This window comes from Apiospora kogelbergensis (genome assembly GCF_038363985.1).
Source record: "Apiospora kogelbergensis strain CBS 113332 chromosome Unknown utg000008l_segment0_segment0, whole genome shotgun sequence".
Classification (NCBI taxonomy): domain Eukaryota; kingdom Fungi; phylum Ascomycota; class Sordariomycetes; order Amphisphaeriales; family Apiosporaceae; genus Apiospora; species Apiospora kogelbergensis.
Genome location: NW_027117425.1, coordinates 3,045,270 through 3,057,665, shown reverse-complemented (window position 1 = coordinate 3,057,665; position 12,396 = coordinate 3,045,270). Strand labels below are relative to the sequence as shown.

Sequence of the window (12,396 nt, the reverse complement as noted above, 5' to 3'; positions counted from 1 at the left end):
ACGTTGAACGGGTTTAGTCAGCTTGGCAGATTCCTGACACACCAAAACCCCCCTCCCTGGAAACGTCCCTCGGCATGGCTTACCTAAACATGACAGACATCGTGAGATCTTGCATGTGCCCGGGGTCCATCCACAGCTCGGCAGATGAACCAGCCCTGCGGCAGGGCCTTGACGGGGACCCTACTGCGGTCTACTTAAGGTTGGGCTGCCTGTCCTCGTTCCCACGATCTGGACGGCTGAAAACCCCCCCACGCGTACCTGGCAGCGCCGAGATGAGTCAGATGCGACGTCGATCGTGAACTTGGTCGGCTCGTGGCACCCCTCCCATGCTGCGGCCCCCTCCCCATGGGCCTCGGGCTGTGCCCCATGTTCGGCATCGTGGGGTACGTGGCAGACCCCCGCTACCAAGGCTGGGCGTCGTGAGGCAACGACTGCATTGTAGCTTGGGGCGAGAGGTGGCTTTTGGCATTGGTCATTGCTCTACAGAAGAAGACAGTTATAAATACGAAAACAGTCATGATATATATAGCTATTTTACTCTCGGAAGATGATATTCTAAAATCTCGAAATCGTAGGACAGCCACACACGATCAGTGAATGATTGAAAATAAAACACTTGAAAGTTATTACGTGTTGTTCGGGACAGCAGTCCAGCGGCTAAATGCATCCCTGTCGGGCGTCGAGGGTATCATGGCGAGGGTTGGCGGGTACAGTGGCCAGGACACCCCACACCAGCCGGGGAATGCTTAGGGATTCAAGGAAGATAAGGGGTGGGTTACACATCGAAGTCGCGGAGATAGAAGGATCGAGTGGCAGCCCAAGAAGTCGGCGAGGAACACGCTAGAACAGATACTTTTTGATGGCGGGAAACAAATGCTCAACGATGCGCCTTTTAGTACCAGGAAGGAATCGACGATCCAACATGGCCGTAGTAATACCAAATAACAACTACGGAGCTAGAACAGCATAATCCTTCCACAGCTTGGATAAGTGTGTAGCCGGCGTCGACAACAGATCGGGAATAAGAGGGCGATTCGTGTGGCAGACTAGCGTCCATCTGTCAAACGCCGTCCGTTGTTAGCCGTACCGTGACTCTGCATTACTAGAGCGCTGCAATTCAGCAGGTTGCCATGGGATCTAATTGGTTTATGCAAGCACAGGGCTTGACAGCTGGCTGCAGAAAAACAGCGAATCGCTGTAATATCCGCTGTCGCTGAGTGAAATAAGCAGGTTGAGCGGCTTCAGGGGGTAGCGTGTATGTCCAAGGAAATATTGCCCGACACCCTTCAATTTCCGGATCAGTGCACCCGATCCACTGCAGAAAATTCAACGGGCAATGCAAATCGGCAACGTAGCCGATCGCAGACTGACTAGGAAACATGGTCCGTCGAAATAAGCCTCATGTCGTCATTACAATACACGCCAAGGCGCCTCTTCTTAGATGACCGGCGGGAGGCGTCTTTGGCATCTGCTCTAACTAGGGCTTAGCGAAGTGAGGGAGTACAGATGAAGAGAGAGAGAGAGAGAGAGAAAGAAAGTGTACGGCGTCAGGAGTTGGGGGTACAGATTGCCCCGGATCTGGACATGGCCACGCCCAGCCCGCCCAGGTCGCCCAGGCCGATAATATGCCTCACAGAGTCGGCAGGAAACGGCAGCGATGTTGCATGGCATGTGCATGTGCATGATACTGTTGGGCTCTAGAATGTGGTTGAGCTGTTCCTGATGTCGAATGTTCTGGGGAGAGGAACACCCAATTGCCCCCGTGGGGACTAGACCTGGAGAAGTTAGCGTTCCTCCCTACAGGGACTGCTAGCGCCAGCCTGGGAAATTTTCAGCTTGAGTCCAGTGGACTCACCCCACTACGCATCCCACGTCGGAGAGAGAGCAGCTAGAAAACGAACAAGTTTCGAGTCTTCTCCGTCTTCTCCGTCTTCTCCCCCCTTCCCCATGCGTCGTCACCCACTTCGGACAGACTCGGTGAATTCCCCAAAATCTCCCCTCACATACCCCAAATTCCAAACACATCTTTTCCCAGTTCTGTGGTGGCAGCTGTCGTCTTGTCCAGTCCACTGTTATCTGCAACTGTATCTGGAATGGCCGTCTGCACGATCAACCAGAACTCGGCCATTCCAGCACACTGGACTAGTGGAGTCGATGCAATATACGTGAAATGAGGGCATACAAGAAAACACCCATTACCTAATAGAAACATTCTGGATCTGCCAAGAAACGAGACGGCCGACGCGGTGAAGGCAGATGGATGACATGTCGCCCGAGAATCGAAATCACCGCTTACGCCTGACCATCGAAAGTCGTGCCTCGAAATCCGTCGTCCGTCTCTTTGCCTGTCTGCTGTGTGCTGTCTCGGAACGAGTCGTCTGACTTAGTCCCGGGCGCTTTTCGGCCAGAACGTGGGCTCGCTGTGGGCCGCCACTGTACGCAGTCCCCGCGCCGGCGAGTCAGGGACGGCTCAGTCATCACTGCCAACTTTTGCAGGGGTCCCCGTCTGCGACTGCGACCATCCATCACCCGTCAAAGCCCAACTTGGGCAAAATGGCCGCCCCCTACCGGCTAGCAAGGCCTTCACCGCAAGCTTTCACTTCAAAAAGATATTTTCCGCTACAGCCACGGCCTGATACATAAGCTTCCGGCGGGAGCCAAGGCCATCGACATCCTTAGCTAGCCCCGAGAAAAGCTTTTAGCGACGATCAATTGCCGTCCTTGGCTTTGCTTGATTGCGCCAGGGGGAGGAACGGCCGCTATGGTAGGGCAGGTTTTCAGTTGTCAAGTCAGGTGAAAAAAGAAGCACCCAACAGTCTTCCAAAAAAGACCCGGTGTCGCTGGGAGTGGGGTCGTCGATTTTGGCTTGTTCCATGCGCTGATACGGTATCTTGGTCATGGGCGAGATCCGACTTTGCGTCTGGGCCGGGGAAGAAAGAAGAAAAAAATCTGTCCATCCGCCCATCTCACCACGGTAACCATACGACGGCCCAGTTATGTGTCGACTTTTGGGGCCAAGTTCTAGGCTCTAGGCCATATGGTGTGTGTGTGCCCCAGAGCAGCCCCCCGGGTCCCATCGAACTCCAGGAAAGCTGGCGAGGGCAAAAGCTGGAGAGTGGTTGCTTTGTCGGAGGAGATCCGCTGGGGCCCCAGTGGAAATAATCGCTGGTACTTCGGCCTTACTCTCCCCGGGAACACTCAGTATGCAAACACCTTCTCCACCATGACGGCGTCGCGTCTCGAGCAATCTCGTGACGGTGGAGGCCACGGCCTGCTTGCAACGATGAGGCCTTGAGGCGGCTGGCGGCTCTACGTCTAGGAGCGAATACAGTTCACCAGGGATGTTAAAAGGACAAGGCAAGTGCCGCTCGAGTTCCTGGCCATCTGCAGTGCTCTCCTCCATCCATCCGCCTCAAAAGGGTTCCCGAGCCCGCCTTCATCAGCTCCTCCTCGCTTCCTCTTTTTCTCCCCCATCCCGCGTGTGTCGCTCTTCCCGATCAGTTCATCCGCACACATTCCCACACACACCCCAACATGGCTGAGGTATCGTCAGTGCCCTCGGGCAGTGGCGGCAAGGCTCGCACCGACCAGGTCGAGTACCCGCACGACGGCCTGCCGGCGCTGAACGAGAAGGACGCGCTCGCCGTCGCGCAGGCCGGCGGCGCCGTGGTCGACTCGCTGATCAACGAGATGGAGCAGAAGCTGGCGGCCGAGGGCGGCCTGCGCAACGGCTTCTTCGACCTCCAGTTCAAGGACCCGCGCCACTTCACCTGGGTCATCGTCGCCTTCGCCTCCATGGGCGGCCTGCTCTCCGGCCTCGACCAGTCCCTCATCTCCGGCGCCAACCTCTACCTGCCCAAGGACCTCGGCCTCGACACCCGCCAGAACAGCCTGGTCAACTCGGGCATGCCGCTCGGCGCCGTCGGCGGCGCCCTGCTCCTCGGTCCCTGTAACGAGGCCTTCGGCCGTCGCTGGTCCATCATCATCTCTTGTATCCTCTACACCATCGGTGCCGCCATCGAGGCCGGCTCCATAAACTTTGGTAAGCTTCTTTGTCGTCGATTCCTTCCTTATTGTAATACGTTGCTAACTTGTGGCCCCTTCTCGCAGGCATGATCGTCGCTTCTCGTGTTATCCTCGGCCTCGGCGTCGGTCTGGAGGGTGGTACCGTCCCCGTCTACGTCGCCGAGACGGTCGAACGGCGGGTGCGCGGCAACCTCGTGTCGCTCTACCAGTTCAACATTGCGCTCGGCGAGGTGCTCGGCTACGCCGTCGCCGCCATGTTCCTGCACGTGCCGGGCAACTGGCGCTACATCCTCGGCTCCTCGCTCGTCTTTTCCACCATCATGCTCATCGGCATGCTGTACCTGCCCGAGTCGCCCCGCTTCCTCATGCACAAGGGCAAGACGTTCGAGGCCTTCAAGGTGTGGAAGCGCATCCGCGGCGTCGAGACCGAGGCGTCGCGCGAGGAGTTCTTCGTCATGAAGGTGTCGGTGCTCGACGAGCAGCAGTCGGTCGCCGAGGGCGCCACCAACAAGCGCTTCCCCTGGCTCGACTTCTTCACGGTGCCGCGCGCGCGCCGCGCCCTCATCTACGCCAACATCATGATCCTGCTCGGCCAGCTGACCGGTGTCAACGCCATCATGTACTACATGTCGGTGCTCATGAGCCAGATCGGCTTCGACGACGAGAAGGCCAACTACATGTCGCTCGTCGGCGGCGGCTCGCTGCTCCTCGGCACCCTGCCCGCCATCTTCTACATGGAGAAGTTCGGCCGCCGCTTCTGGGCCAACATGATGCTGCCCGGCTTCTTCGTCGGCTTGGTCCTCATCGCCATGAGCCACCGCATCCCCATCGAGACCAACCTCAGCGGCTCGACCGCCATGTACATGATCGGCCTGATCCTCTACATGGGCTTCTTCGGCTGCTACGCGTGCCTGACGTGGGTGATCCCGTCCGAGGTGTACCCGACGTACCTGCGGTCGTACGGCATGACGACGTCGGACGCGCTGCTGTTCCTGGCGTCGTTCATCGTGACGTACAACTTCTCGGCGATGCAGGAGGTGATGAAGCCCGAGGGCCTGATGCTGGGCTTCTACGGCGGCATCGCGGTGATCGGCTGGTTCTACCAGCTCATCTTCATGCCCGAGACCAAGAACAAGACGCTCGAGGAGATCGACCAGCTGTTCGAGCGCCCCACCCGCGAGGTCGTCGCCGAGAACCTCCGCAACACCTCCAAGGGCCTCAGCGACTTCTTCCACGGCCGATGGTCCCACATCGGCACCGCCGCGCCCCACCCGGACGACGTCCAGGCCGACGTCGAGAAGAAGGAGAAGATGGACGAGATCTAGAGCAGAGCGATCTATCCACTCCAAGTGTGAGGCCGTGTTGTTCAGGGGCGAGGGGAGTGGTGTTGCACAACGAGTAGGAGAGGAGAGAAGAAGAATGCTGTTTACGTGTATATATGAGCTCAGATACCCTGATTCCTTTGGCTTTCGAGCCTTTTGTCAAGACGCCATGTATGGCAAACAAGAAGTAAAATATCAAAAATCACAATTAGAACAAGAGCCGACCCGTCTGATATCCAATGTGTAAGGCTGGCCATTAACTTAAAGAGCTGGATCTCGATGTCCAAGTACGACCAATAAGATCGCAGAGAGCTTGTCCTTCCGCAATTCTCGAGTTATTCTGTTATGCAATCCCCAAGCACTGAGCCGTGATTTTCGGGGCAGTGCTGCATTGCGGTCAGGGTTTTTCCACTTCACTCTCGAGGCAGGCGCAGTATGACCAATAAGGCCACATCAAGCTTGATCCTTCGCAATTCTCGACCTTTTTTCGCTCGGTCAATTTCGCATCTCACTAGTAGACCTCTAAGCCATAATTTTCGGGGCAGTGCAGCATTGCAGCATCGCTCCAGCAGGCATATTATGTGTGACTAATTATACCCAAGGCGGCATGTCTTTCCTCTTATTCAAGTCAAACAGATGACGTTGGAACTGTAGCGCCGTGGACTTATACCTGTTGGAAACCATGACCCTCGAGTTAATCCGTAATAGGTAAAGAAGGCAGGACGCTTTTACTGTTCTTCCATTCAATGTCTAGGGACGATTTCCAAGAGAATATGGATCGTACTCCCTATCTGTATAATATTGCCAATTCGTTTGGAACCAGAATCTGCCGGATGTATGGTCTGAGCTTAGACTGCCACCTCAAAGGTATTTCGTACCGAGACAACGTACAGCCCTCAATGACGCAGTCAAGAAGGGTGAGGAAGATGGATACCGAATAACGGGAGAAAACGCTGGTCACATTATGCTATAGGTATGATTTCTATTTTCGTCTCGGCGTGATTCATTGCTGCATCAGCGAGTCGACCTCCACGTTCCTACTACGATTCTCTCTCTGCCGAAGCACACTCGCAAACCCGCCGCTCTCACTGTCACCGGCGTGGGGCCACTCAAAGCGGACCTGGAGCTTCTTCGCTACACGGGTCATCTCGTGAGTCTCTAAAAGCCTCGCGTCGTCAGCATCCGACGACGCCGCTGGCGGGCTATTGCCATTACGGTAAGGATGTTGCATGGGTCCTGATTCGTCCCCGCCACCACCGACATCGCCACGATAGTCCGCCTCCGACGCTCCATCGCTCCCCTCGTCCCAAGTCTTGAAGCGATGGCTGTAAAGCAAGAACGGCAACAGGTTGTCCTTCCACACCGGCCGCTCCCCCCGCCTCACCCAAGACCCCGCCACGGTCCACAGCAAGATAACGGCCGTGATACCCGCGATGACAGCGGGAAACGTCAGCCACACCAGATGCACCACGTTGCACGCCGTCGTCTGCAGGGCGGTTCCGCGGACCTGGCCGAAGGTGGCATTGCCGGCCGGCGGCGGCAGCTTCTCGCCGTTACTGCTGCTCCTGCGCGGCGGCTCGCTGGCGCCGAAGCTCATGCGGTACCGGTTGGAGATGGAATTAGCGAAGGAGGCGAACTGCTGCTCGACGCGCGCCGAGGTCGCGTTGGAATTGTACAGGGCCTCGGCCCAGCTGCCCTTGCCGTTGTTGTCCGCGCGCGACTCGATGCAGTTGATGGCGCCGTTGCGCGTGTAGCAGTCCAGGTTGAAGTTGTAGTCCAGGGCGCTCATCATGCCCACGACGTGCAGGACGTCCTGGCGGTAGTAGCATTGCTGCTGGACTTCGGCTTCGTCCACGTCGCATCGCTCGCGTGTTCGTTTTCTCTGCTTTCTGTCGTTGTTGCTGTCGCGAGAGCAGGACCAGGTGTTGTCTTTGGATAATTCGTACGTTTTGTTTCCCACCCAGCATGGAGTTTTTACCACGACGGCGTCTCCGGTGGGGGCAAACCGTCCGGGCTTTGTGGGGACTGAGGTCGCCGGCGTAGTCGATAGCTGGTCCTCGCGGAGCTTGCCGTTGGTCACGGCCACGGAATAGGTGCGGATGCAGGCGTAGAGGATGCACGTGGAAGCGACGGCCAGGCTTTCCCTTTGCGGGACGCTGAGTTCCATCTGGTCGAGCTGGGGGTTGCTGACCGTGAGCATGGTGACGTTGGCCAACGCCATGGCCGCCATGTGGCGCGTCTCGGCGTCCATCTTGCCCTCCAGCCAGCCCAGATTCCCCGTCTTGGAGACGAGCTTGTCCGCCCCGTACCCGAGCCCCAGCGACGCCGGGCCGCCGATTTCCAGGCTCATGTTGTTGGGCAAGTTGGCCAACGTGGTGATTTTCATTTCCTGCTCAAAGGTCAAGAGGTCTGCTACATCGAGACACTTGTGGCACAGGGCCATGGTCGAGAAGACGGACGAGCCGCCGCGGGGCCCGTTGCCGTTGCTCGCGGGCGGGTTCCCGTTGTCGAAGGTGCAGTTGCCCGTGGTGCACTGGAAGCGGACCTCGCTGCCCGGGTCCGGCACGGCGCCCGCCAGGCTCGAGTAGACCATGGACAGGATGCTGGACTGGTTGCCCGCCTGGCGGGGCGACACGTAGCCCGGGCTGCTGACGTAGTGCGTGTAGGGCACCGCGGCCTGGACCTCGCCGCCGGGGGCGTCGGAGACGGGCCGCACACACGTCTGCGTGCCGACGGCCTGCTGCACGAAGGGCCCGATGCCCAGCGAGACGACCGACAGCGCCGCCGCCACCAGCGTCGGCACGCCCACGCGCGCGGCCAGCGGCACCAGGCGCACGGCCCCCAGCATGCTGCGGCTGCCGTTCTCGATGCGCTGCAGGTCCTGCAGCGGGCGCGGGCGGTCGCCGAACCAGCCCCACTTGGCCTGGGCGAGGATGGACGTCAGGGGCACGAACAGCGCCGCCCGCAGGACCGTGGCCAGCAGGGCCAGCAGCGTCGTCAGGTTGATGGGGAACCGCCAGTCGGCCACCAGCTTGTCGTTGAACTCGACCAGCAACACGTACATGGCGACGACGATGCCGATGGACACCAGCAGCGCGAGGATTTCCCACTTCCAATGGGTGAAGATGCGGTACTGGAGACGCTCAGAGGTCGGCGGAGAGGGGTCTTGGCCGTCCCTGACCGGAGCGTAATGGTTCTCTTTGGGAGGACCTGGTAGCGACTGTAAGACATCGGCTACTTCTATATTCGAAAGCCGGGACACGGGACGTGGAGCACCGGCCCTGGTCGTGTCAGAGTCCAGAGACACTTGGTCGAAGACGGCTGGACCAAGGCCGCTATTCGGAGACAACTTTGCATTTACTGCGTTGTATGCCATCTTGGGCCGGTTCGCATTGCACTGAAAGAAGACCTTGAACTGAAGAGACCAACAAGTGTGCGACCTCCGTCGATTATGCAGGAAAGAGAACTCCGCCGTAGCCGTTTAGTAGTTAAGAAACTTAGTAGGACATCAAGAATACAAACAATCTGGAGCTGCAAGGGTCTATGATCGAGTGCCGGAGGAATCCAATATACAAAGATCCCCCGCACCAATGAAAGAGGCCCCGACACAGGGGCGGCGCAGCTTACGAGGACGCGAGATTAAGCGCAGGCCGCGCGTGGATGCGTGCAGCACCAACGCTCGCCGATGATTGATGAAGTCCATCTTGGCGTCCCGCATTGTGGATGTGTTTCAAGTGTACCGCAGCGGCTGGTGGGGGCGGCTGACTGCAGTTGGGCATGATGGGCGTCGAGAGGAGCACGTCCACGCAGATCACATTACAGCCAGTGGAAGAATCACGTGTATAACCTGCAGACGCAGAAACAAAAATAGCGCTCGTTGCGTCACATTGCTTGAAAGGAGAGCCAACAAGCGGGATAGATCGAAAGGCTCAGTGTGCTGACTTATAGCCTCCTTCTTCTTGTAGCAAACCCCTTATCCAGCCAGTTGACTATGCTGCAAAGATAGCAAATACGGGTTGACAGCTCAGCATCGAACCGAGAAAGAAAGAAGAGAAAAAATAGCAGATACCTCAGTCACGCGGCTATGCAATTGGGAAAACAGGCCTCTCGAGGAGGGAACACTGCTTTTTTGATGCGTGCTAGGCCGCTCAGCTCATCACCGGTATTTGGGCTTCCGTTGCCATATCGTCCGGCTTGGCCATGGAGGGAAAACGAGCCTTCCTGGACCACCAGTGTAGACGCTCCTTCGTTCACACAACATGCCCTCCATGTGCCCACCACAACTTCGATGTCACCGCCCAGGGGCTTGAAGCCATACCCGGCTCGAACGTCTCTAGTAGCCACACAAGCCCGAAGTTTTCCAGATGCAAAGGATTAGCCCGCATCGAAGGATGGCGAAGCACTTTCGTAGATGAGAGCAGAAGGGCGCTGGAAATGCGCGAGTTGGGATGTGGAAGGGGTTTTTATATTCCTGTCTTTGTTTCCCTTGGGAAAACACCCCACTCGGACAATCTTGGGGCGTTGCACTTGAGTCGAGGACCACGTCGACGCTCGTGCGTGAGTACGGAAGCATCATGGCTCAGTGGCAGTGAAGACAACAATTTTGGCGAGTTAAGTTTCGGAATTTCTAAGCATTCTGAGAACATTTGCTGACATATATTCCGTCTGCTGACCTTGGCTACATTGATATGCCGGTGTGTGTAACATTCCTGCCCAAACTCGATGGACGAAGTTCCGAGACGGAACCACGGGCTTACTGCCGAGAATGATGCGAAACCAGCGTGCTAGATGAACCCATCTGTGCGAAAGAGACTGGCGAATTTTGGCTCCAGAATGTGTCGACCGAAGGGAGAATTGCTCCACACCATTATTATTCTGCTCGAACTATTCGGAATCTATCTGTTCGGGTTCCAAAAGATGAGCTAACACCTGTCGCCAGATGGATTAACCGTTTCAGGGAATCCGTGGTTTGGATAGCCCTCTGTTTCAAATGGTCGTTTCAGGGAGAATCCACCGTGGATATGTAGAACGCAATTGCAATATCGAGGTAGGGTTTCAATCACAGAGAACTAGCATATCCAGGAACGATCAATCAAGAACCCGGATCCCAACATACATTTTACAAGATGAGAATCATATCAAGGCAGGTGGCCCATTTAACGATATTGGTTCTGCCCTTGCCACGATGCCAATACAGACCTGACAGAGCAGTTACAAATGACAGACACAGAATGGTCATGAGTTAAGTAGGGCAATGCCTCTTCCTCAGTGCGAACTCCACGTTGTCTTGAATTCTATTGGTTTGACGCCTTGACATTGAACCGAAGAGAAAGAAATAAAGAAAGAAAGAGAATGGTGCCTTGGATCCATGATGAAATAGCCAATTGGCAGACCTCAATGCATGGAGACATGCCGATTTGAGACGATGTGTCCGCAATCTCATCACGTTTGCCCAGCCAATGTCCTCTTTTTGCTCGAGTTCCTTTGTGCCATCCACGTATGGAACGAGTGATCACATGTGATACTTATCGTGGTCATTACAATTGGTAGCATTACTGGAGACATGTTGGCCAAGGCTTCCTGAGCGTCTGGTAGACGGTGAAGATAAAGAAATCCAGCATGACTAGGAGGGTGGCCTGGTCAGTGGAGATGCAGGGCCAACTCCTCTTGCAAATGAAAAAGGACTGGATCTCAGCTTAGATGCTATCGAAAAACGCGATACAGGTCACGAATGTATATTGATTCAATAACCTACCTTGTGCCGAGTCGCTGTGCCGTTCGGGGGCATGCATTTTGCCAGGCTTTCTTGACTCCTCCCTGACTAAGATCATCTTGGGGTCGAAGTAAGCTTAAACTCCCGCCAAAGCTAATCGGCAAGAAGTGGAGAAGACGAGGGGACGAGAAGCGGCATGTTTCCCGCGAAGCCGGGCGATTGTCACAATGTGGTAATGAATCTAGGTTGGACGGTGTGTTTGTGAAGTATGTGGCAATAGCACTGGAGTGATTGTATTCCGGAAAATGGGCAGACGTGGCTCGATTCTCGCATGATACGGTGACTTGTAACACTCGAAAGCAACAAGCGATAGCACAGATAGTAGCTTGCTTGCTACGGAGCACAACTCAATTTCCATAACCGCCAGCCGATCGACCACAACATGCTGGCAGGGCAATATCGACGGGGGCCAGTGATTGATCGGACCGATGCAGCCAAGATCCACCCCGTTGAGATCTCGCAGAGATGATCGTAAGATGCGTGGCCTGATGCGGCGATTCGTGCGTGGATTGGCTGCAGCGTCGAGGCCCGGCATGTGAAACGAAGTCGGGAGACAGCTGCCTTTCAATGCTCTGTGTTTGTCTGTCTGTTTAGCGAAGGATATCTACGGAAGAATGAAGTTGACTATGTCTACAATTACATCATTCTTGGTCGTTGAGTAAATGAGCCGCACGAAGCCCGTTGCGGACCAAATCTGGGGAAATTTGCCACTGCCGGGTTGAGCTTTGTCTGCTGCGGCGGTGCATAACATTTGGTGCATTAGGCATTTGGCGGTTGGCGGCAGAATGCACGTGCACAGGCTTTTCTGAAATCGATTGATTCCCCGCATCGCGTGACCTAATGACGAGCCCGACCAATTGAATCGCTCGAATGCCGCTGGCTGCGGGGTGCCAGCAGAGCTCCGGCCAATCGGAGAGGCTGGATTAACCCGGCCTCACTCTCTGCCCAACTTTCTCTTCAAGGGGGGGCGTTGTTCGACATCATTCGAGTCCGGCAGCCACATACTCCAACACCACATTACCACGCTTGACGCTTCGTGCTCTCTTTTGGTTCGGGCTGTGGTTTGGCAGGAAAGTGGTGACACCCATCCGCATACATACGTACAATATCCCATCTAATACTTACTACTGGCCTTTCCCCCGCTCTCCCTCCCTCCTCTTGACTTGTTATTACATCTCTCCATCCATCTTCCATCATCGTCTGTCATGTCAAGGCAAAATTTGACTGCCTTGGACTGCGACTGACGATCCGGCCTCACCCAAATCACCAATCCAC

The 12,396-nt window shown here is 56.1% G+C and overlaps 2 protein-coding genes across 2 annotated transcripts; one reads left to right on the top strand and one right to left on the bottom strand.

Annotated features, from left to right (window-relative positions):
- Positions 1–3,534: 3,534 nt before the first annotated feature.
- PG998_012947 (MFS sugar transporter) lies at positions 3,535–5,351 on the top strand (the record flags this gene model as incomplete). Its single annotated transcript, XM_066879763.1, has 2 exons — positions 3,535–4,042; positions 4,111–5,351. 2 exons carry the CDS (start codon positions 3,535–3,537, stop codon positions 5,349–5,351), a joined length of 1,749 nt encoding a protein of 582 aa, XP_066726147.1.
- A 1,000-nt stretch (positions 5,352–6,351) lies between these two features.
- Positions 6,352–8,724, bottom strand: PG998_012946 (uncharacterized protein; the record flags this gene model as incomplete). Its single annotated transcript, XM_066879762.1, has 1 exon — positions 6,352–8,724. One exon carries the CDS (start codon positions 8,722–8,724, stop codon positions 6,352–6,354), a length of 2,373 nt encoding a protein of 790 aa, XP_066726146.1.
- Positions 8,725–12,396: the final 3,672 nt, after the last annotated feature.